The sequence below is a fragment of the Saccostrea cucullata genome, unplaced genomic scaffold, assembly GCF_032062105.1.
Source record: "Saccostrea cucullata isolate Sc308-1 unplaced genomic scaffold, CSIRO_AGI_Scuc_v1 ctg1840, whole genome shotgun sequence".
Lineage (NCBI taxonomy): Eukaryota > Metazoa > Mollusca > Bivalvia > Ostreida > Ostreidae > Saccostrea > Saccostrea cuccullata.
Genome location: NW_026927735.1, coordinates 104,172 through 130,986, shown reverse-complemented (window position 1 = coordinate 130,986; position 26,815 = coordinate 104,172). Strand labels below are relative to the sequence as shown.

General features: G+C 34.2%; 2 protein-coding genes across 2 annotated transcripts; one reads left to right on the top strand and one right to left on the bottom strand.

Annotated features, from left to right (window-relative positions):
- Window positions 1–273: 273 nt before the first annotated feature.
- Window positions 274–3,373, bottom strand: LOC134275392 (uncharacterized). The gene is made up of 11 exons (XM_062757674.1): window positions 3,356–3,373; window positions 3,164–3,226; window positions 2,977–3,044; window positions 2,739–2,835; window positions 2,254–2,324; window positions 1,976–2,051; window positions 1,717–1,848; window positions 1,061–1,134; window positions 795–834; window positions 608–673; window positions 274–469 (listed from the first exon to the last, which is right to left on the bottom strand). The coding sequence occupies exons 1-11, from the start codon at window positions 3,371–3,373 to the stop codon at window positions 404–406; spliced, it is 771 nt and encodes a 256-aa protein (XP_062613658.1). The 3' UTR covers window positions 274–403.
- Window positions 3,374–20,146: 16,773 nt separating this feature from the next.
- Window positions 20,147–22,123, top strand: LOC134275391 (uncharacterized). Its single transcript, XM_062757673.1, has one exon. It carries the CDS (start codon window positions 20,147–20,149, stop codon window positions 22,121–22,123), a length of 1,977 nt encoding a protein of 658 aa, XP_062613657.1.
- Window positions 22,124–26,815: the final 4,692 nt, after the last annotated feature.

Genomic DNA, 26,815 nt, shown 5'->3' with positions numbered 1-26,815 from the left:
CACCTGAAAGTGTTCCTAAGTGGATACTAAAAGTACTTGATACTTAAGACAAATAGGAAAATTACAACTGTACTGGCCACTACAGACTACGGGATTTTATTGAGAGTGAATGGTAAATCTGTGATCGTCTGATATTTTACCTCTCCATGTTTATAAGGCAATACTTCATAAGGTGTTATACATGTATGATGAAAACAATTTGAAAATAAAAACAAATACACAAGAACATTAAGATAAAATTTATTTTGATGAAATTCAAATTTTTCAGTTCTCATAATGATGGTCATAAAAAGTTAATTTTCTAATCCATATGAAATAGTATAACTTATGATTCAGTGAAAGGTATTCTTCAGACTCTTAAAGGAGAAACAAGAACATTCACACAATAATAAAATATAATTTATCAACGTTTAAAGAAGCGGAGTAATCTGCTCAGAAATCCAGTTTTCTCCTTCTTCTCTTTCTTCTGCTAAAAAATTAAAGGTATACAATGTCAAATGTATGTAAAAATCCTGCATTACATACAAGATCAAGTTTGTTAAAATCAGAATTCTCAAAGGGAAAAAAATTGAAAATGAAATTGAGATGAAAAGGAGTGGGTGTTTACCTGTTTTTTCTGTGGATTGCCACAACACAATAACCTTCTCCAGCCTTTTGGCTCGGGATCGTCCTCCTATAAGTCAAAATTTATTCATATTACTACAAATGTTGTGGGGGTTAACGTTTTCGTTTAACTTTTTAAAACAATCAAAAACGTAATAAGTTACAAACGCGTTAATATGTCAAATACGTACCATTTCATTCCTGTTATCTGGGTCTGGGAAAGTCGCAGTGCTATAAATAAAAGATTTTAAAAAATCACATAAATTATATTTTTGTTTGTTTCCTTCTACAATGATTAAAAACACTAAATATGTATATCATTTCACGTGATATGTGTACTATACAAGCTGCAAGCCTGCAATAGCAGCCAAATAGGAGACATACGAAGGAAATGATAGACAATAATTTTGTCTATTGTTTTTCAAGCCAGGCAGTAACAATAAAGACACATACATACCCAGGAATATTACAGTCAGGTGGAGCTCGGATCGTAGGATCAGGAACAGTTTTCTCTGGAGCTTTGTACAATGGCTGTCAACGAAAAAAGAATACATGTAATCTCTATAATAGTCAAACTTTATTATCGTTAAATTCATTGGATAAAACTTATAGGAATATCCGAGCAATGATCATGAGGGTAAAAATATAAAGAAAAAATATGGTTGGGACAGTTAACTCACTTCAGCATATCCTTGATATTCGAGATATGGGGGATCGATATAACACAATTCGAGATAATGGATTCCAACTGTATACTGTATACAGGGAGATTTTCGCCCCCGTTTTATTTTCGCCCCTTTCGCCCTCGTCGGAAGTGGGCGAATTTAAAACGGGGCAAATTCAAAGTTGGGCGAATTCAAAGTAAATAGTATAATATCTCTAACAAAAATCTTTCTGAGCAAATTTAAAACGGGCAAACTTGTTTCCAAATGTGATAGAGCGAAAATAACACAGGTCGAAAATAAACCCTGTATATAGTATATAGTATATAGATACATACGTAGATGCATCCCAATAATTTACAAAAAATATTTGAGGAGATAAATTACATTTACCTACATAAGGGTTTATATTTTAGAAGAATACGCGTCAGTCTACCAAAATCTTTCATACCTTTGGAATCATTTTCCAGTGGTCTTCAAGAGACCTCTGTGTCGCCATGCTCGCTACTTCAGCACATGTTGCACGTCTGGTCGAAAAGGTGAGTGAGTAGTGGACAATCTCCGAGCCAATCATGACCTTGACCTACAGAAAGTAAAAACAAAACATCATTATTAGAGAAAACCATAGTCAGAGATGGTAGGACTAGTATACAAAATATAATATGAAATATATTATGTATTTGAGATAAATATCTCTGTTCAATAGATACCTTTTGTATTTTCAATTTCTGTGTGTCATAATTTGCAAATCTGAATGGGGGAATAGCTGACTGTCCTTTGTTTGGGCTAAAAGCAAAAAAAAAAAATTTCTACATGCTTTGAAAATAATGCATCATAACAATATATATATAATATTAACATTGTTTCCCATCAAAGCATATATGCTCTTGAAATGTTCGAATGGCATACTGTTGGCTTAGAAAGGCAAAAGAGAGATTACTATGACTTGATTTAAAGAATGTAACATGTTCAATTATAAATCATTTACCTTGTGGTAGCCTGTTTAGTTGCATGTATTATTAAGTCCCGTACAGTTTCCCGAGCAACTCTGCGGAATATCTGTTGACTGATAATAAATTACAATTAGTTCATTGCGCTCTTCTGAACTTAAAGATTTTAAGGAGTAAATTGTGCTTTTTTTCTTTGAGAAATTATTAAAGCAATGGTAAAGGAATTGTAGGCTTACAAATGTAAACCACTACTTGTTAAACTTTTATGTTCACATATTAACAGAGAGGATTTAACTCTGGTATATATTTTCAATTGCAAAGGATGTGTGCAGAAAAAAAATTCTCGTGAAAATTTTGTTTCGCCGATAAAAACCGAAAAACGAAAAAAAAAAGTCGCGAAAAATTGATGTCCTCTATAGCATATTAATACGGGGGTAGGGGGTTATATTGTTATTCCTGGAAAGCACGATACATTCATCTTCATTTTCATATACACATGTAAAGCCATTATTTTTTTTTTTACCTTTTTGGCTGTTATTCTTTGCTCTTGGTACAAATCCTTTTGTGCTTTGATTCTGTTGTCTGAAGCTTGCAGTAGAACTGACTGTTCTTTGCCAACGCTGAGAGAAATAAACAAATAACCTTACACATTTCCGGAACTATACACGATAAATGGATGTTAGCATTGGCGTAATATGTGTACCCGACGCATGATAATAACATTAAAAATAATTTTAGTGTCTTTATATACATTTACATACCTGTACTCGGTAGCAGAGAAAAATCTGCAAACCTTGTCCAATATACCATCAAGGATGCTTCGCACTATCTAAAACCAAATTAAATGTAAAATGTGTATGGTTTTTGGCTCAGGCAGTAAATATATATTGTAAAGGTCATACAAGTTTTAATGAAAATACATGTATATAAAACAATGTTATTTCTTACCATTTCTGATTCCTGGTAGTCAAAGTCCCTAAGACTTTCGAATTCCCTCAGCTTGTCAGAGCTCTACGATAAAAATACAAAAAGTCAGTTAGACTCATTTATCTTATTATACTAGTCTATTTAAAAAAATAGATTATATTAGGTCGGTTTAATTGTGAATGTTTTAAAACATTTACATGTAGCATAACTTACCTCTGATGAACTGGCCATTGTAATGAACAACGAACAGTGAAAGACAGTATTTACACGGTAACCAAGAATAATGCAAACAGCATTAAATGACGACCTTGATATTGTGACGTCATTGGTATTATGACGTCAAACAATTGAAACACGAATTATTTATGTCTCAATATAAACTCAATTTCTTCTGGTTATTTTTACAAAGAGATGCGAGCGTACCTCAGTAAGCTCGTCTGAGTAATTATCATTTATAAACTATAAGTATTTTATAAAGATAAAAAAGAAACCTACCTCTCCTTATTTTACTTCCATTTTCCACAAAAAAAAAATCTAGACTGAATTTTCGCTGTGTGCACAAACAATGTCAACTGAAATCTGATTATGACGTTAGTAGCTTTGTGACGTCAGTTGGACTATGATGCCATCGGCATTTGTACGAGAGAGAGAGAGAGAGAAAGAGAGGGAGAGAAGAACTTTGCATTATTCTTGATAAGGTTTCATAATGTTTCATCGCCTTGTGTTGGAGTGAATCAAGTATCCCATGAGGTTTTCCCCTTTTCCATGTTTTAAAATTAACCAGGTGGGTAAAATGTAGTTATGCACAAAAATCGAAAATTATACATTAAAATTCATAATCATTACGTCAAATTTAATACTTAATACTTGTACATTTAAATCAGTAAAACAATAAAGTGTTTTTTAATGTTATTACCGGCCGACAGGAGTTGGACTTGGAAGACGGTATTGTATAGTTGAAGTTTTTTACAGTCTTCGGACTATGCACTTCCTCTCTTTTGTGATTGGTAGAAAATGCATGATGAGAAAATTTTCAATTATTTCATTGGTTGAAATGCTGTTCAAGGCAAGGGAGATAACTTTCTGATGATCTAATTTTCGTACGACAACAATTTTGCAAGATTTTCAATCTTAAAAAAATGACAAAACGAACAACAAAATCAGCAGTAATTAATTCCTAATAACATGATTTTTTGTATAGCAATAAATAAAAAGATCTCTTTAATTTCATTATAAATAAATTTTGATTTTTATTGCTTGCAGGCTTTACAATTTGTTATTATTCTTTTCCCCTTTCTTGTTTGAAGAAGGGAATGGAATCAGCCGAGGTTTGCCGAAAGCTCTCGGCCAGTCAAAGTTTACGGATATGACCGAGCGACAACCGTGGTAGGGCTAATGCCAATCGCATCATCTCGGGTCTTTCCGTCAGAGGTCGGAAAGGCCCGAGAAGTTGCGATTGGGGCTAATGCCAGTAAAAAGCTAATGTAGAAAATTCAAAAGAATTATGCGGCCTGATAGGTGTAGATCAGTTTACTGTTTAAGATTGTTGCTAACGACGGTAAGCTTTTTTAAAAAGCTCTCCTTGTTTGATATGAAAGTTTGAAGTCGTCGTGCGTTTCTGCGGAGTTAAAACAATTTATTAAATAAAAATATTTTTTATTCTTAAACAAAGATTGTCTAAATGTTTAAAAATATGATGAAATATTGTTTTCTTAAAAGCACAGAATCGTACGAGATTTTGGTCCAGGAGACAAGGACAAAGCGCGTTTTACAATGTGCCTTGGCATTTCCCGCCACATCTCAACAGCAAAACAATGAGAAAATGTAGTGTTGAATCTAAAGGGAGTTAGGATGGGGGTGGTGGTTAACATCTTATGAGAGCTAGCGAGGAGCCCACATATTTGTTGCGTTTTTATGAAAGTAAAGCTATCTATAGTTATAGCTAAGTTTAAAATTTAGTTTTGTACTTTTTAGGTAAAAACTATATACATAAACATCAAACTTCCACCCGAGATCTATATAGTTTGCTTATACATGTAATATTCATGAAGAAAATCGTCAATGTCGTAGGAAGTGTTTCATGTCAAGGAGATATTTTAACAGATAAATAAAAGAAATTTTGATAACAGGACACGCAAATTTCAGTTTCTATAATTACTTCATGAAAGGAACAATTAATTGATCTGCGGCCGATTTTTGACGCTTGCGTCAACATATGTTTCTTCTAATGTCAAGGCCGTAACTACCATTGAGGCAAGTGAGGCAAATGCCTCACTAAATTTTTTAGAGTTTTATGAAAAGTGAAAAGTTTACATGCATTGAACTTATCAATTATGCGTGTCTTCATGCAAAATTAAATAATATTTTCAACTTTTTTCTCAATTTCTGTAAATCATTCATTTCACCAAAAGCCTCATTTTCATTTTGAATTCACGTTATATATGATTCAAAATGTTGTTTTGTAAATTGTTCGATTGTTTAAAATCCTTTCAAAAAATTTCTCACTCATATTGAGACACCACTACTTGCCGGTGGAGGGCTGCAAGTTTTAAATTTGTACTGGGTTTACAGGGTCAATGAAGATGATTAAACAGTGAGAATTTTTTTGTGCCATCACCTACATAGGACCTCTGTTTATACGGTCTCATCCGAAGGACTGGTCTCTACATCCCGCAGTGGGATTCGAACCCGCGGCGTAAGGACCAACTCCATAGTCTGCGACTTGAGAGCATACACTCTAATTAATGTGCCATGCGGCCGACGAGTCGATTCAACACCTAATTTAAAAAATTAAATATTTTATTTTCTAATATCCAGGTTTCAGGACCCCCCCTTCCCCCTGGAACCCCCCATCACTGGCCATAAGGTACTACCCTTGTACTGTCAGGGACTAGGAATGCATGCCCAACATCCTTGCCTCACTAAAAATTAGAGCCTAGTTACGGCCTTGAATGTATTACATGTTTTTGTAAAACTTTTGTGGGCAATTTTACTAGCTTTCAAGATTTCTTAAATTAAAAATGAAATGTTAAATATCCATGTTGTCCAGAACAAGTGCAACATTTAACTGGTCAGTGCACGTGAATGTTTTATATTATAGTGTGATAGTAATGTTTGCTAATAACAAGAAGAAAAAATACAATGATATTGGTAAAACTTGATCAAGTGGTGCAGTGTACGTCTATCTATTGATTTTTTTTTCTCTATTTTTTTTTTTACGTTATTTATCTATTCATTTATTTTAGTTAGATAAAAAAAAATCATACACAGGTTTGGTTGGATACTTTTAATTTATTCAGCATAAAAATTTTAGAGGTAATAAAACTAATACCACGGACTTAAATATACTATAGTATATGGTAATGTCAACTTCGTACTTTGGTTCACAAGTTACGCCTTGAAGGCAACATATATGACCTCATGCCATTTGTAGAATGCTGGATCCTCCACTATAAATCCCTTAACCTTTCTGGAACTTACAATAGTTTCTTCTTACTTTTATACACACCGGATGTAAATATTGTTTTATTACTTCCCAATCGCAACCTCTCGGGCCTTTCCGACTAGTGGAAAAACAACCTCGAATGTATCAACATCACCTGATGTGAAAAATTTATACATCTTCCTGTTTATTCAAATATAGGATAGACGGATTTAGAAGTCCCTTCTGTAGAATATTCGAAGTAATGCCATTACATTGAATAAAGTTAAACTCCATATTCCACAGATAAAAGGTCTCCATGCATTTATTTCAAAGATTGTGAAAAGGGAGGGTTGTCATGGCGTCTACCATATACATTCGAGGTTGTTTTTCCGATCTCTGACGGAAAGACCCGAGATGATGCGATTGTATTACTTCCCTTACTGAGGGTCAATCGCATCATCTCGGGTCTTTCCGTCAGAGGTCGGAAAAACAAACATCACCGGATGTTAAGAATTTATACTGTACATCCTCCTGTGTATTCAAATATAGAATAGACGAAGTTAGATGTCCCTTCTATAGTATATTTTAGGTAACAGCATTACATTGAATAAAGTTAAACCCCATATTCTCCAGATAAAAGGTCTCCATGTATTTATTTCAAAGATCGTGAAAAGGGGGAGTTGTCGTGGCGTCTTCCAAGTACATTCGAGGTCGTTTTCCCAGTAGTCGGAAAGGCCCGAGAAGTTGCGATTGACTGAGAGTAGCACAATCTCTTGAATAAGCTATATAGCTTTAAAAAGCTAAATAGCTTTATTAAGCTATTCAAAATAGCTGAATAAAGCTTCTTATATGCATTTTTTTCTCAAAAACGATATTTGCTAGAAATAAACAAAAAGTCGCAAGTATTTGACATTCATATATGTACCATGGGCTATCAAAAATACGTCAATCTAAACCACTTTTAAGCAAAAAAAGAATTTCCATTATTTGAGTAACTGTGCTTTATCTTGAGTGCGATGATGCGTGGATAAGTATGATTGCTTCTCATTGTACTGAACTGTTACCAATCAATTATCCTCTTGGTCATAACTGACCTTCTTTATAATTTCATTCAAGAAATAACTGTGTGGTCACTCATAAATAGCCCCAAACCTTTATAAACTTTGAGTGCAAAGTCTCTCAAGGAGACACAATTTTGTGAGTGTTTTTAACATGCATATAGTATTCAGAAGAGTTCAAAGTTTAATATTTCCACTGCATCAAGTTGCTACTTTTTGCACATGCAGAAAAAATTACATATTTGAGAAAAAAAAGTGTGATAAAATAGCTTAATCAAGCTATTCTTAATAGCTTAATAAAGATCTATATACATGTAGCTAAATCAAGCTATATAGCTTAATCAAGAAATTATGCCAGAACTGTGCAAATGGGAAGCCAGTCAAAGCGCCCCATAATAAAAACGTCCCTGTCAAAGCGTCCCATGATTTTGGTTAAAGCGCCCCAGCCCCCTAACATATTTTTATAGAAAAAATGCCGCCTCCAAATACTGCATGATATTGATCATTAACACCCCCCCCCCCCGCTCGATGATTTTTTCGTGTCATTTTATCAACTTAATGCATTTATAAAACTACTTCTGCACTATGTGAAATATGTCTGCATCAACTACGTAACAGGAAATCACTTTCCGCTTGAACTCAATACAATACACAGGTAATCAACAGAGAGATCAGGTAGTCCGTGCATCTAGTAATGTGGCCATAAATATGGAACATGTAGTCATGTAACCAACAACCAAAACTGCTTAGTTACGATGCTTCTCAGTATTATTCTTGCAGACATTCTTTACTTTCTTTTGCTGATAAACAAAATAATGATAAATGAATGTTTTTTTAACTATGTGAATAAACTGATACACTATCATTTTTTTGACCGTTTTAAAAACTAAATATAATTTTTTGCAAGGGGGGGGTCCAAAGCACTTTTAATTGATTAAGTATATATATAATTATTTAATAACACAATAATGCAAATAGGAAGGGGGTTCCAGATTCCCCGGACCCCTCCCCCATATATAGATCCGGGTTGGATTTCATCTATTAAATATGTTTAAAAATAAATTCAGCATCAAATCAGGTGCGGATCCAGATTTTGCAGGGAAACTTTGAAACTTTTTATTCCACTAAAGCCAGTGGCGGATTTAAGGGGGGGCGCACCCGGCGCGCCCTCCCCCTAAAATTGTCAAAGTTAGCGTAAATCAAATATGTCTACTTGGTAGAACTCATTTTTACCCTTCAAAATCTCTAGAATCCAGGAGCTTCCGGGGGCTTCGCCCCCCTGGGCCCCCACCAGGGCTTTGGTAGACCTCATTTTAACCCTTCAAAATCTCTAGAATCCAGGAGCTTCCGGGGGCTTCGCCCCCTGGGCCCCCACCAGGGCTTTGCCCTGGACCCACTGGGGGCCTCACGGCGGCCCCCAGACCCCTTGCCTAATTTTGGCGCCCCCCCCCAACTCCAAATCCTGGATCCGCGCCTGAAAGCCCCCACATGGGGTATGTTAGTACAACAAGAATTTAACAATTGAACAAGTAAACATGTGAACAGTTAACATGATGAAATAATTTAATTCTGTTTGTATTCTTGTCTCTCATTGGTTGATTTCCAAAAAGGAACGCATAACATTTTGTATAATCTGGTTTGGTATGGAGACACACCCCCTTGACAACCAGCTGAATCATCTGTATCCATCAATCCCCTCATTTCCAGTCCTTCGGATTCATGAAAAATTCCAGATTTAATGAATGTACCTTAAACATCAAACAGTTGCTCGATCTTACCTCATGTAAACAAGCATCATGGCTGCTAGATCTATGTATCAGTTTTTACCTCCCCTTGCTTCCCATCACTTCCGTTACTACGGTTGTATTATTGCGCGGTAAATTTGAACTAATAAAAACAACACAATTCTACATCCCCAGTTGTTTAATTATTTTAAAATTAAATTATAAGGAATGACTCTAATTCTTGGCCAGATTATCGAGTATAATATGGTTTGGGTCAGTTTACGCTTTTTTATAATCCGCTTCGCGGATTATAAAGCGTAAACTGACCCAAACCATATTATACTCGATAATCTGGCCAAGAATTAGAGTCATTCCTTAACAAGAAAAAGATCTTTGATATGGACAGTACTGATGGATGTAAAAAAAAAAATTAAAAAAATTTTACATCGTAGGGCAGGCACTAAATGTTTTAACAACAGTTTCACAAAACTTAGCTAAACCTATTAGTTCATATATATATATCAGAAGTATTCATCAAATCAAAAAAAAATGTGTTTGGGTTCATGTAAATATTTTTAGGTATAAATTTCTGTCTTTTATTCTTAAAAAAGGACACTTGAATAAATAATGAAACTCATCACAAAGTTCATTGTTATTACAGAGGTTACAATGTCTCTCAGATCTATCAATACTATAAAATCTACCAGCTTAAATTGGCAAGTTATGACTGACACAACGAAATTTACTTAAATATAATCTAAGATCATTTGGTAACATGTTTAGATAATTTTCAAAACCAAAATTACACTTGTACATTCTATAGTTGAGGCATTTTGGAGAATTTAATACATTAAACATTCCAGTCTTGGATAAAATTATTTTTAATGTATTCTTAATTACTAACGCACCAATTTTGCATGATTTATCAACATACTGAGTATTCCACATCAACCTAATTAAAATTAGATCCTTTACGCTCCTTTATATTTTGTTATGTCGCTGTAAGGCGACATAACAAAATAAAGGAGCGTAAAGGATTTAATTTTAATTAGATTGCATTCCACATTAGGTCCAAATTACAACCATGTAAAATATTCTTAATTTCCATAAGCCATTTTGAATGGTAAAAACCTTTTAAACTAAACTGATACAAAATTGAGTACAATGTGAACGAAATTTTCTCATTTTTACCACACAGAATCCTTTTCCAGAAGCTAGCCATTCTAGACTTTACTAATATACTGTAGAAGTTCGGACTTTACGGACCGTGGATATCGGCCTGGATAGCTCAGTGGTTAGAGCACCTGACTAGTAATACAGGGGTCCCGGGTTCGATTCCCGGTCCAGCCATATGTTTTCTTCGTGCATTTCTCCTTTCCTACTACATTTGGTGGCCAGTGGGGGGGCTTTGTTCAGGTTACAGTGTATGTGTAAATTAGTAATTCCTGGCAGGGCCCTAGAACTTGTGTCTTCGAGGTCGAAGACTGTTTAAGGAGGGAGGAATGTAGAAGTTGGGGCTTTACGGACCGTGGATATCGGCCTGGATAGCTCAGTGGTTAGAGCACCTGACTAGTAATACAGGGGTCCCGGGTTCGATTCCCGGTCCAGCCATATGTTTTCTTTGTGCATTTCTCCTTTCCTACTACATTTGGTGGCCAGTGTGGGGGGCCTTGTTCAGGTTACAGTGTATGTGTAAATTAGTAATTCCTGGCAGGGCCCTAGAACTTGTGTCTTCGAGGTCGAAGACTGTTTAAGGAGGGAGGAATGTAGAAGTTCGGGCTTTACGGACCGTGGATATCGGCCTGGATAGCTCAGTGGTTAGAGCACCTGACTAGTAATACAGGGGTCCCGGGTTCGATTCCCGGTCCAGCCATATGTTTTCTTCGTGCATTTCTCCTTTCCTACTACAATACTAAGTGGTATTTTACCCAGCTCTTCATAAACATTACAATGAGGAGTAGTCTTTTTAACTTTCAAATTTTTTTTTACAAAATTGAAAATTCCATATGAAAGGATTCTAAAATGTTACAGGTTCCAAAACCCCATACTTCTACACCATACAACAATATAGGTACAACCATAGTGTCAAAAATTAAGTTGCAGTTGCATATCAATAGGTAAATTTAATTTCCCAGATTTTCTAAGAAGAATATAAATAGCTTTTCTGGCTTGTTGAACCAGATGTGATTTTGCATCATTATAAGTACCTTTACTAGAAAAAATTAGTCCAAGATACTGAAAATTTCTAACAATTTCTAGTTTTTCATCATTTCATCGAAGGGTGTGCGCGCGCATCGATGGATGGCGGAAAATTTTTTCTTCTTTAGAATCTTATAAGTTTCCATTTATAATCTATCATATTTCTCGTTCAAAACTAACACTGTACAGAGGGTAAGTGTGGAACAACATCAGTCCATCACCTGATAAGTCCGTTTTTGTGATATAAACTCCCTTATCACCATGATGATGATCTGACAACATCGATCAGAGGAAATTCGAAATGGCGTCACTTGTTTACATTGCGATGTCATTTGTATTGGTATGTAACATATTCCATGGTGAAAGCAATACTGACACATCTGAGAATCATGAAAAATTAAGGCATTTAACTTCAAATCTACAGAAAGATAGTGTTATTTATGCTATAAACGACAAGAGGAGCTATGCGTTTGGAAATGTAATATCACTGAGCAAACGTCACAAAGGCATACTGTTTTATCTAGCAACACTCCTTCTAATCATAGCAAATGATGTAAATCTTAATCCTGGACCATCAAATGAAACAATTTACCCATGTGGAACATGCGACAAGCCAGTGACATGGGTTGAAAGGGGTATTATATGTGACAATTGTAATCAATGGTACCATGTTAATTGTCAGTCAGTGTCATCTAGTGTGTATTTAGAGCATATAGAACACTCAGGTCTAGCCTGGGATTGCCTAGTTTGCAACTGTCCTAACTACTCAACGTACTGTTTTTCCATCACAACAATAGACACATCAAACATCTTTAGTGTACTATCAGATGGACTGTGTTCACCACCAGCCCAGTCATCACAACCCATTCATACTTCTACACCTATCAGATCCAAACAAGTGCAGAGGAAATCGAAACAAAACATCCGGATCCTGAATGTGAACTTTCAATCAATAAAAACTAAGCAACATCAAATCGAAAATTTAATTGACAGCACCAAGCCCGACATTATTTTCGGTACAGAAACATGGATAGATAGTTCAATCAAAGACACTCAAATATTTCCAGCTGGTTTTAACATATTTAGAACAGACCGAAATCTAAACGGTGGGGGTGTAATTGTGGCAGTAAGAGACACATTCATTGTCACTTCAGTACCAGAACTTATAACAGACTGTGAAATTACATGGTGCAAACTTGAGATATACGGTCATAAAGCACTATACCTAGCTAGTTTTTATAACCCCAAAACATCCAATGAAAAGGCTATGAATCAGTTCGCACAAAGCATAACTCGTGCGTCTAAAATAAACAATGCGTTTATCATAGCAGCAGGTGATTTCAACCTCCCAGGTATGGATTGGAAACAGAATAGACTTAGACAAAACACACCATATGCAAATATCCATCATGCATTCACAGATATACTTGATGATTGTGGTCTACAACAACTGGTCAAAGAACCCACACGGGGCCCAAACACACTTGATCTCATTGTCACAAACTACCCAAACTGTTTCAGAAGGATAGAGGTCATCCCAGGAATTTCAGATCATGACATAGTGTATGCCGAACTAGATTTAATTCCATCTCGTAATAAACAAAAGCCAAGACGTATACCACTCTACAAAAACGCAAAGTGGGAAAACATAAGAGAGGATGTCACCCAGATATCTGAAAAAATAACAGAAATGAATAGAACCGGAGAAACTACAGAATCTATGTATACTTACTTCCAAAGCCAACTGGAAGAGTCAATCAAGCAAAACATACCACACAAAACAACACGTAGTAAAGATGGATGCCCATGGTTAACAAAAGAACTTCGAAGCCTAGTTAAGAAGAGAGATCGATGGTACAAAAGAAAGAAGAAGTCAAAGGATCAAAGAGATATACAAAAATACAAGGAACTTAAACAACAAACACAGAGACAACTCAGAAGAAGCTACTGGCAATATATCGAAGGCATTGTAAGTCCACCAAAAGACGAAAGTTCACAAAATCAAGGAATGAAGCGATTCTGGACCTTCATAAAGCACAAAAGATCGGATGGCAATACAATACCACCATTGAAATCAGAAGGATTGTTACACTCCAACCCAATAGACAAAGCGGATATCTTAAATAGACAATTCCAAAAAGCCTTCTCACCAAAAACAAATTTTACAGAAGAACAATTTAAATCCAGATGTGAAATGAGAGGGAACCACCCAATAATGGAAGACATAAATATAACTGTGAACGGAATAGAAAAGTTGTTGTTAAACCTCAACATACATAAAGCCGCAGGACCAGACGGGATAACACCTAGATTACTAAAAGAATTGGCAGCAGACATAGCACCTATACTCTGCATTATATTTAGTTCATCATATGAAACAGGACAAGTACCAACAATATGGAAAACAGCATCAGTATGTCCAATATATAAAAAAGGGAAAAATTATGAAGCGATCAATTACCGACCTGTCTCCCTAACCTGTATAACATGCAAAATAATGGAACATCTAGTAACAAGCAACATCATGTCACATGCAGACAGACACAATATCCTTAATCCTTTACAACATGGATTCAGAAAGGGCCTCTCATATGAAACCCAGCTTGTGGAATTTATTGATGACATCACAAGAAACATCGATGAAGGGAAACAAACGGATTGTTTAATCATGGACTTTAGTAAGGCATTCGATAAAGTGAGCCACAGCTTATTAGTCATGAAATTGAGCCACTATGGCATTCAGGGCAAAACAAACAAATGGATTGAAAACTTCTTAAACAACAGAAGACAAGCAGTAGTTATAGAGGGAGAAACATCAGAATACATAGATGTGGAATCAGGAGTACCCCAAGGCTCTGTCATCGGACCAAGTTTATTCTTGTTCTACATCAATGACATGCCGGACAACATAACATCAACTGTCCGTCTTTTTGCCGACGACACCATCATGTACTTGACTATAAAATCACAGTCAGATAGCCAACAACTACAATTAGACCTTGACGCACTAGGAAAATGGGAAAAGAATTGGATGATGAATTTCCACCCGGATAAATGTAATGTCTTAACCATCACAAAGAAGAGGAAACCCATTAAACATCAATATACCCTCCATGGACATATCTTAGAGCAAGTTACATCGGCTAAGTATCTAGGGATCACCATAACGTCAGACATGAAATGGAACACACATATTGCCAACATATGTAAAAAAGCTAACAACACTCTCGGCTTCTTGAAAAGAAATCTAAACATCAGTAACCCTAGCTTAAAGGAAAAAGGCATACAAAACGCTAGTCCGACCAACATTAGAATATGCATGCTCAACCTGGGACCCATATTAACAAAACAACATCAACAAACTGGAGGGAGTTCAGTAAAGAGCGGCTAGATACGTAAGAAACAACTACAACTACAATAGTGCAACATCAGTGTCCAATATAGTGAAAGACCTAAACTGGGCAGTACTACAAGACAGAAGAAAGAACACACGACTATGCCTATTCTACAAGATCGTTAACAACAAAGTGAAAATAGACCCTAGTGATAAGCTAATACCAACAGGAAGAGCAAGCAGAGCCCATAATGGCAACTCATTCAGGCAACAAAAATGCTCAACAAATATTAGACGGGATTCCTTCTACCCGAGGACAATCAGAGACTGGAACGCCCTCCCCTCCAGTACAGTGTCCGCAGTGAGCCTTGAATCCTTCAAGACTCACCTGGCTGCCTAATTTATTCTGCTCTGTTTTTAAACTCACTACTTGTATAGTTGCACCTTTTTTAACGCGCACACCCTACACAGTGGCAGAATAATCAGCTTATTGATGGCGGCCGCTTTCCGGTAGAAGTAGAAGTATAGGTAAAATGAAAACTATCAGTGTTCATGTTAGAGCGAGAAAAAATAACAGTTATAGTTACTTGAGATTGCAGGAATATGTATTAATTTATGCTTTGCATGTAATTGATAGGTGATTATTGACAAGTTTAAGTGATTTACATGAGTTGAAATAGTTTGTAACACATGTTTTGAGTTACGTAGGAATCACTGATAATCAGCTGATCATAGATGTAGTAAAGTTGTGGTATTATTTTAGCTTACTTCATGTGTCAGGGACTTTAATTGGTCTTCTGTAGAAGATGAACCATAGATTTATGAGTGAAATCATGTTTTCTTGAAGTTTAACTTGTTTTCAGATAATTATCGGCGGTTTATTGCCCTGTTGTAAACTGGTGAAATGTTTACGAACTTTGTCGTCGTAAATTGTGGAGGTTGAGCCCGATCCTAAAAGTTACGATAGTTTTCGGATTTTTGGAGTTAATGTAGCAGTGTGTTTTTAATTGTATATATTATATATCATGCAATATTGAATAAATGCTAGTATTAATGATATAAATGAAACTAAATAAGGTTCTATAGTTAATACAAAACCTAGATCCACTCCTTTACTTGTGAGCGATAAAGTTCAAGGTTATTCTCTTGAGGTTCTGTCTTTTTATTGGTTGTGGTTCTGAGTAGTTCTCAGAGAGACTACTCAGAGGTTTTGGCCAGGTTGGCAGTGTTAAAAATTACAGAATTTGTAGACAAAGAATTTTAAGACTTTCATTACTTGAGACCTTTAGACCAGACCTGGCAGTAAGTATTTACTTTATTAACATTCTATATCTTTATGATATTTATATTTATAGCTAATATCACTGTTTGAAAGAAGAGTGAAAGTTTATATTATGAATTAAATCTAAATCTTCAGTTTATCATCTCAGAGAATGTATTTAAGTGAATCATGAGTATTGTAATAAATACAGTTTATAGTATTTCTTATTAGATATGTAAGCTGAAGCATCCAGTAGTATATTTTGATGTTTTATGGAATGGGCCTTGTCCCATAGAGAGGTAATAAGCATATATGTTACCTTTTGTATATTTTAAAGTTGTAATATTATATCATTACATTAATTGAAATGTGATTGTAAAATATGTGTGTAAAGATTCACTGTACAGTGATTTATTTGTATGCTAAATATTCAAATTAAAAGAGATAACTCTTAAGTGATAAATTTATCTTTTGTACATCAAAATAAGTAAAATAGAATACATGTATACATTTGTTATTATTTCATGTGATATTCATTGTTATTGTTTTATTTTATAGGGCCATTTATTTCCATACTTTGAGCATCAATATTAAATAATATGAACCCTAAACAGGAGTTGGTTATCTTTTCATCCTACATATAAACCACCCCTGCAACATTAATTGTGTTGTTTGTTGCATTAAATTGAGATAAATTTACTTATTTGAATTCAAGAATGTATTTGGAGATTACTTTCATTCAGAAAATATTTGTCTTGTATGTAGTTATTACATTTTTCTATAGACTTTGCAGTTTAAGGGAACGAGAGATTTTCCAACATTTTTTTTGCTAGGATGATTTGTTTAGAGAAGTCGTGTTTTACGGGTAAGGAGTTAGTATGGGTTGGGCGTTTTGAATTTAGATTTCATGATAATTTTTAGTTTTATTTTAAGAAGAGCCATAGTTATTTTAAGGATTTTTAGGAACTTTTGGAATATTTGTGGAATTTTATAGGAAGTTTTGATCAGGTTTTAAATAGTGAATTTTAACTGACAAATTGGACTTGGCTAAAATTTGATGGTTGTTTGAATTTTTGGTAAATTGCTGATAAATTTTAGAATTACTTGAAATTGTTTATTCAGTTAATACATTCAGCTAAAGAAGCTAGAGTATTCCTAAATTTTGCTACTACTGAGTATTTTTAACTGAAATTCAGACTTAGGAATTTTTCAGGAATAATTGGTGTTTGAAACCTGATAGGAATTTATTAGGTTTATGGAATTAAGTTTCAGTTATCGGTTTTTACTTTCATCCAGGAGATCTGGGAGAAATTTTGAGAGTCAGGAATTCAACTTTTGATTGAAGTTGGTTTTAGACAGATAAGTCAGATGACATGAGACAAACTGAGACAGAATTTTGAATTTGTTGATTGTTCATTTGAGGAATAATTCTTATAATAAATTGTAAAACTGTATTTTGTCTCATTTCAAGTACAGAGATTAACAAGATTTTATCAAAGTGTGGTTTTCCAACATGATGGAAATTGTGGGATATAAGAGATTAAGAACTGAATAATAAGATAATGAGCATTTAAGAATTTTAGTGACTTCCTTAGGTCTAGGTTGTAACGAGCTTGGCAAATAGAGAAGAAAAGCTGAGAGATTTTGTGTATTAATAAATTTAGTGTAACTCAGAGAGCGCGGGTTAACAATAGGAGGTATAGGTTTTGGGAAGTGGTGTGTTATTGAATTGAAGGGAGATAATTTAGTGTTCTGAAATAAGATTTAAGGGTATTGAATTTTGAACCTCTGTGCCATGCTAGCCCTCCTGAGCTCAGGATGAGCTGTGTGATGCAAGCCTTGCCATGAAAGATAAGACAACCCCTAGAGAGAGAGTGGTCCAGGAAGAGCAAATAGGAAGGGGGTTCCAGACCCCTGGACCCCTTCCCTATAGATCCAGGCATGGATTTCATCTATTAAATATTTCTTAAAATAATTCAGCATCAAATATAACTCAGTGAAGCAGTGAAGAGCAACACCTTTAGAATAACTGAACTTTTTCAGAAATAATGGAACTTTTTCAGAATTGAAGGCTAGGAAATGGCATGGAAGAAAAAATTGCATGATACATTCAAATGGAGGATCAGTGTTTTTAAGGACTCAAGATAAAAATCGCAACTGTACAGCAATGAGGATTTACCATGGTAAAAGGTGTATTAGCAGAAAATTCTGTGATGGGTAGGAACTCTGTAAAAATAATGAAGATCGCATGAATTTCAAGTGAACAATGTGTGGCAAAAAAAATGACTAGAAGTGGAGAATACTTTCAGTACCTACGTATTTACGTTTATGTATTTACCTATACTTGTACAAGTGGTTCCAAACTTGCATATTTTAAGCATATTTTTTGTGCCTATTTTTAGCCAAGATAGGTATGCCTAATCTATACTTTATTTTGGTATGGGTTGCCATTATAACCATATGCTGGGGGGTGGGAGTATCATTCAGTGTGCTGAAAGCGCTCATAATATTTACATCCACTGAATATTTCGTCCTTTATTTCTTAAGAAAACCCATTGCGGTAATCAGCAGTGCATGAACTACACTAGGCATGTCAACTAAACAGATTTCTTGATCAGTGGCTGTTCCATCAATGAAACGTACAAAGACGTTCGCATTAATAATGCAATAATTAATCTTGTTATTCATACTTTAAATAATTATTTAAACAGATATAAATATAAACAATAAAGTGTCTTTCTTTGGTTGTTAGTACGGGATGAGTGTCGCAGCTATTGCAGAAAAAAATTTACATAACCCGCTTACGTGGATTATGTAATACATTTTTTCTGCAACAGCTGCGACTCATCCCGTACAAACAACCAAAGAAAGACATTTTATTGTTTAAATACCTCTCGTTTTATATTTCAGTTTACAGAATATTTTTTATTTAATATGGACTTATCTATTTTGGGGATTGCATGTTTCTTTGGTGTTAATCTGGTTATAATCCACATTATTCTGTCTCATTACTACGGAAATTCATGTTCTGGATCAGAACGGTCAATTTCTACGACTAAACATATCAATATTTCATTAAAAATGACTCGTTTTTCTCTGCATGATTCGACTATAAATTCATGTGCTCTTCCTGCCTATTTCTCTCCCTCTTTCTCTCACCCCGCCTACCTATGTCAGTATACATCGAATAAATACACAAATACACCTCATGTGATTCTTTTTTTTTTTTTAAGCTACGTCTATCAAGGAACCAATAACTTCATGAAGAAATCAATTATTTTCTCACGTGTTATTTTATCTTGGACAAAGACATAGGAAATGTAAATATATAAGAATATATGTTAGCCTAAATTTTTAACCCATCGACAAAAATATTAACTTGTAGACAAAACCCAAGATGAAAAAGAATGCTTTGGTTCTTAATAATATCTATTGTGTGAGCCTAAAGAAATTTAAAGTACATACATGTACAGTGTACAATGTATAGTGTAAATTTTTATGATAAAATATTCATGCATAATTAATAATTTTTAATTTTTTTTTTATAAAAAATCCTTCCTTTTCCTTTAATAGAGTTTGTCTATGATTAATTCTTTTGTGCAAGTGAAAAATATCTATTACTGTTTATAGTTTTAAAGAAGCTTTATTTGTGTTACTTTTTGCTAGGTAAAAAAAAAACAGGGGGGAAAAGTGATATAAAGAAAACTTTTAAAAAAACCCTGATGATAATTTATAAGAAAACGGGAAGGAATAATAGAATCAAAGTCAACAATAGTGGAGTGTGGATCCTATGTTACTCTCTCAAAGACAATGGCTTCAACTTCATCATCAGATATGTAAGTAAATCTTAATAAAAATCTACAATTCAGATAAGTCTTGCCATTAAAGCTTGTAATTAAATGAAAGAAATTTCATTCTTTTTCAGTGACTTAGCTATGCAACATTTGTCAGAGTCAGTTTACGTAGTACTGTGTCGTACTGTGGGAACCCCACGAGTTGTAATCATGAGGAGAGATGTGATGGAGATTGCGGATTTAATGAGGAACCAAGTAAAAAAGGGTCTAAAGGGGCTTCATGGCATGCTAAGCGGAAGTCAGAAAGAAGGCTTTCATTTAGAAGGATCTGACTTTGACCTTATGATATGGCCAAAATACTACAGGGTGATTTGGAGTTTACCTCAGACTAGGTATTATCATGAAGTCGTACAAAGATTATTTCTTGCGGATGTCAGTCATAGTCCTCCAGGATATGCTTTACTTCAGGTATTGATACCCCAAGGATATTCATTTTATACCGCAGAAGAAGTTTTAATGGCATTGGTCATCATGTATGGTAGATATTACATTTCTAGTTCAAACTACAGACAGAACTGTAGTTGGCTTGACTTTAAAAATACACGTGTTTCTTTTATGCATGGTCCATGTACCAGTGGAGTGCTTTATAACGACGAAGAATATGATTATGCCTACTGTTTTGCCTGTGACTTTTGGCCTCCATCTGCTTTCTCTTGGATTGACAGATGTCACTCATGGCCCCAACCTGCTGTTGTTTATGATATAGTAAAAAGTGGATGTCACTTTGTACCAATTGGACATAAACAAGGAAACCATCCAGATGAAGAATGGAGAATTTCTTTCTCTCTGGCAGAACAGAAACTTGTCTACGCGATGAACCATTGTCAATTACTTGTATATGGACTCCTTAAAATATCATTGAAAGAGGCATTTCACAAAATACTTGGAGATAGTAGTAAGTTATTGTGTTCCTATCATATGAAAACAGCAATGTTCTGGGTGCTCCAACAAAACGTAATACCCTACTGGCATCCACAGAATCTCCTGGAGTGTTTCTGGGTCTGCTTTAAGCTCATTCTCAAATGGGTCCACGAAGGGGTCTGTCCTAACTTTTTTATTACAGAAAACAACATGTTTCTTCATAATATCTATGGTGAAGCACAAAAGAATTTATTCAATGGGCTATATACACTGTATCAGAGGGGAGTATCATTTCTGTTATTCAGTCCCTTGATTAGGCCTTACTTTGTTAATGTCCTTCAGAATCCTAGACACTACATTTGTATAGATCAATGCACTAGAATGCCTGAGCTTGAGTTTGAAATTAAACTATTTGCTGAGGTTGAGGCAAAAGTACACTTACCTAAATTAGACTTCAATTCATGTTTGGAAGTCTTAAATATAATAGAACAACTCAATTTCAATGATTCTTCCCTTTCTCAGTACCAATTTTTTGCATTAGAAAGACTTAGAAAGTGTGCCCTTCAGATTGCTACTTTTATATTACACACGCACATTAACTTTAGTGCAATTAACAAATTGAGGTATAGTGCTGACAAATTAGCCTGCAACATGCTTAAATTAGCTGCCAAGACTGGTTGTATTTCTGACTTGTTGTATCTAGGAATGTATTATTACAAGACATTCAGATTTAAGAAAGCCTTATCTGTTATTAAAATGACAAAAGTCAAGTTAGCTAGACCATATTTGGTGTATAAATTACCTGTAAAAATAGAGAGTTATAATGAGAACGTAGGGGGACAGTCCTGGTCTACAAAAATGAGAGAGGCTCGAGCAGTTGACATGGACCTTTATAATGAAATCTGTTATATCAATGAATTATTGCCAGAACAAAGGTTTAGTTTACAAAATAAGTCATTGCGATTAACAATTGATGTCTACACATTTTCACACATGCTAGAATTCTTTTGCTATTGCAAAATCGATCCAATAAAAGCAAAATTAGCATTAGATGATCTACAAAACATTGTATACAATTATCAGGGGTTTAACCACAAAGAATTGAGGGACATTCACTGGCAAATTCTTGGGATATGCCAACAGATGGCAGGGGATCTGCAGGCTGCTCTACACTCTTACCAACAATCCCTTCAGTATAAATTCCATGGTTTACAAAGAGCTACACGAATGAGGATACAAAGTCTACACTGTGAAGGTGGTCTATAAACTCAATAAGAGCAACTGAAAACATGACAGGGTACATATGAACATTTTCATGTTATGAATGGAAGAATTCTTCAAATTAATGGGAATTCAAAAACCGTGCAGTGATCAAGCACTAAAAGAAAATATGAATATAAAAAAGCTGACACACTCGTAGAGGACCCTGCTTACGGCTTAAAAGACTAAGAAGATACACAGCATTACCTTGGTATATTGCTCTTCGTTATATTTCCACCCTCGATTAATGCCAGGAATTCTCCTACAACTGAGTTGCCCCTGTGCTAGTACAAATTTTATACTATCACGGATGCTTATTGCCGTCCGTCACTGCTTTTGAGAAACAAATGATTAAAAAACACAATAAGGTAATGCCAATTACCTAGTGCATGTTGATGATTTATACTATTGTCACTAACAGTGCTTTGACAGTGGTCAAAGTGTCAATTTAATGGTTCAGATTGTGACATTGACCCAACGGAAGTTTTAACTGACTCAGAAATTCTTGAAACAGAGAAAAAACTACTTTTGAATCTAAATCTGATGACAGGGATAATGAATTTCAAAATTTCAGATCAACATGTTACGGTCAAAGCTAAAACTGGTATTGACACCATCCTCAAATTCTTGGAGCATGACGACAGAATGAAAGAACAGCTTGGAATTAATAAGTGTTTTATATTTATACGTATTTATTTTATTTTAGTCAAAATTCTTGTATATCAGAAACAATTTTTAAAAAAAATGAGTCTTGCACTCGCATTATGTACTTTTGTAAAAATGACTATAAATATAAACAGAATGTAACAAAATAAATTATGTATATATCTTGATTTCTTTCGATGGTTTACAATTAAGGAAGAACTCGTTATATTGCTATCAATATACCCACGTAGCCCTGTACATTGAGGCTTACATATATACATACTAAGTGATATGACCCTTAAATTTATAACAATCTGTTTTATCTAGTAAAGTTCTTTTGTGTAAAAATTTGAAAATGTTACTTTGAAAAGTATTTGAGTTACATCACAACAGAATTGTTGAGGAACAAATGGAAATACAGACAGATAGATAGATGGACAAGGTGATTTCGAATTCTACAATCCATCAAAACTTAGTTTGCAAGAGGTATAATAAGTAGATAAATAAGTTTATTTTTAGCTATAATGTTGCAAAGTATTCATCCAAGGTAACAATAGATACTGGTGTTGCTTCAGCAGCTCTGTTTACTCCTCATTAAACCCCACAATATAAAAGTAACCCCAGTCCAGAATGCTGGAAAATACTCAAGTTTTACCTCACCGTGTAACTCTTGTAAGAACAGCTATAATGTCTGTCTGTCATTTAACTTTTTCACATTTTTCAACTTCTTCTAAATTACCACTAGGCCAATTCTAACCAAACTTGGTACAAAGCATCCTTGGGTAAAGGGGGGTTCTAAATTATGAAAGTGAAAGGCTAAGCCCCTTTACAAGGGAAGGCAATCAAGAAAGGGACAAAATAAGGTGAATTATTTAACATCCCTCTCAAGAACCAATGGGCTAGAAAAACCAAAACTTCAGTGGAAGCTTTCTGAGGTTGTGTAGATTCTAAATTGTTCAAATCATGGCCTCTGGGAATAGGGTGGGGTCACAATAGAGAATCAAAGATTTACATTGAAATGTGTTGGAAAAAATCTTTTAGAATTTCTTTTCTTTGTGGCAAGTTTGGTTCAAATTTGCCGAGTGGTTCTGGAGAAGGAGTCGAAAATGTGAAAAGTTTTCAGACAGACAGGTGGATGCCAGACAAAATGTGATCAGATAAGCTCACTTGAGCTTTCAGCTCAGATGAGCCATAAAAAAATTTGAACATGAATGGGTCAATTCTCCATTCTTTGTTAATTAATGCTAAAATTATGGAAACGTAAATGAGAAATATATCTCATTTATCCAAAAAATAGAATCTGAACCCATTCTATATTAAAATCGAACATTTCTGAAAAAATATGTACGCTTCAACAAACCCGTTCATTCAACATGTTTAAATCACACTTATCTTAAAAACATGAGTGAAAAGTAAAATTATCAATAAAATAATTAAACTATGAAATACAGAATGAAACGTGTAAAAGATTATATAAACCATATAATTTTGAAAAGCATAGCTTTTATGAACTTTTAGAATTGAGAAATGTTTTTTCTCAGAGAGGGGGGTTGTCCTTGCGCACCCATTCTTTTACCTCGCACACTCTACGTAATTTCTTTTTCTCTAATAAACAAAAGTAAGGCGGTAAGATTACTTCTAAATCTGTAATTTGATATTATAAAAACTGTACATATCAAGTGGCATTTTTATTTACCCTGTTAATGCAAATTAGGTTAATATATATTATAAATCAGGAATTTTTTACTGTAGATACTTTCTTTACGCAACGTGAAAATCTCTGTAATTGTGTTAAGAGAAGTATTCATGGTAAACCGAGCAATATCAACGGTAAATATTTTTGCAAATGCGGAATGAAACAGGGTCACCATGGATACTACTCCTGACTTGCGTTAAGGAACTTTTTAGTTAGTTCCAAAAACTTCATAATTAACTCTTTAACCATTCTTTTGCTTTTTTTCTTCAGATGTAGTTTTTTTTTATTTTGCTGTACATAATGTTTAATTTTGACATGAACATTTTGAATAAAGTAACCTTTATCTTCAGTCATATACTAGTAAACATTTACGTGATCAGTCATATAGCTTGCTGAAAAAAAGTAAAGAAACAGTAGATCAAAGTTCTATTTTAATATTTGTTTCCTTTGTTAAAATAGAAAATTTGTTTCCTTATTTGCCACCTATATTTAAGACATAAGTTATTTTGCTATGTGGTGACAGGTTTGAGACACTGAGGACCTTCCTTGTATCACCCCACAGCATGATCCCAGACGAACAGAAATGTCAGGAGTGCATCCGCTACTGTGAACTGAACAGTCACAGACTTCGCCAGCCACAAGGTAACACAAACTATTGTCTGTACAGGACTGATTTATCAAAATTGTTTGGAAAAACATTTTCCAGGGTTTCATAAACTTGTGGGAAAGTTTGAGTTAGTTAATTTGCAAAAAAAAAAAGATAAATATATAGATAACAAAAGAAAATTATGAATAAATAACTTTTTAAAAATCATAAAATTACATATTCTCCCATGTAAAGTTTAAAAAAAAGAAGAGGAAGAAAAGAATAAGATATATGAATAAATAATTTAAGTTGATAAGTACATAAAAAAAGAAAAATATGAATAAATAAATTAATTTAAGATGACATTCTCTCCAGCAATTTCTATTGTTTGGGGGATTTTTCCACAGGCATTGAAATTTTGATTTAGATAAAAAGACAAATACATCACATAAACTTAATATGTCTCTCAATATTAATCATCCCTCAATCTGTTTACACTTGTAAACTTTTTTGCTTTTGTGGTATATTTTCCAAAATGTATGAAAATTGAAATTATTATAAACAATTTCAGAACACCTTTAATGCTAAATGAGAATTATTTCTTGTGTGTGGATCTCTGAACCTTTGTTAATGTAAACTGGAGGGACACTTGTGCACTCTGTAATGATTAATCATGTAATTTTTAAACATGTTATTTATGCTCTTAACAAAGAACAATGTTTCAGCAATATTGCTGCTATATTGCGACAACATTGCAGCAACACATTTTTGTCATCAGAAAAAAGCTTTTTGGGTTAGTGAAATATCACAGTTAGCTGCAACAACTAAATTTACTTCTGGTAACATTCTGGTGCAATACTGCCAGAAAAGGAACTTTCTGGCAATATTTAGCTAGGATAAAAAAGTACCCATTAGGAATTTGTTGAGCATGCTCAGTCATCTACTTTTTCAAATAAAGTTAGAGGGAATTCAAAAGGAAGCATGTTTTGCTTCATTATTGACTTGTATCAAGTAAATTGAAGTTGAAAATAGTGTAAAATAGGATTAGACAAGATCAGTAATAAGACTGTATAATGTGGAATGGCCAGAAAAAAAAGAATGTCAGCAGTTTCCGTGGCATGGCCTTTTGAGAGAATTATATTAGGAATGTCTACTCTGTTTTCATGGAATATATATATATATATATATATATATATATATATATATATATATATATATATATATATATATATATATATATATATATATATATATATATATATATATATATATATATCAGATTTGGTAAGTCAAAACCAGATTCTTTTTTAGATGAATGATTCTATGCCCATACAAAGAAAGGTACATAAAGGCACATTTTTTTGTGCTAATTCAGTACCTAATGTGTGCCTACTACCGGTATTATAGATACAAAAAAGGCATACCTATTCTGTGCCAAAAATGAACTTAATTTTTTTCTAGTCTACCTAAAATGTACCTAATTTTTGGACTTTGTCATTTCAGTGTTCCTGAAATATGCCTACTTTAGACTTTGTCATTTTTCAGTGTACGTACCTAAGATGTACCTAATTTGGACTTAGTCATTTTTCAGTGTGCCTGAAATGTACCTACTTTGAACTTTTGAACTTTCAGTGTGCAAGAAATGTACCATGTTGGATTTAAATATTTTCCATTGTTTACTTTAATTAGAAGACTGGTTTTTTGAAGCATGGGGGGGGGGGGAGTAGTAACCACTTTTTATCATTTATATTTCTGAAATTATCATTCATTA

Excerpts from the sequence above, each read along its gene's own strand:
- LOC134275391 (XM_062757673.1), top strand. The coding sequence starts at position 20,147 with ATGAGGAGAGATGTGATGGAGATTGCGGATTTAATGAGGAACCAAGTA.
- LOC134275392 (XM_062757674.1), bottom strand. Across the intron at positions 2,836-2,976 it reads TTCTCTGCTACCGAGTACAG|CGTTGGCAAAGAACAGTCAG; the intron begins GTATGTAAATGT and ends TATTTCTCTCAG. Across the intron at positions 1,849-1,975 it reads AGAAATTGAAAATACAAAAG|GTCAAGGTCATGATTGGCTC; the intron begins GTATCTATTGAA and ends TACTTTCTGTAG.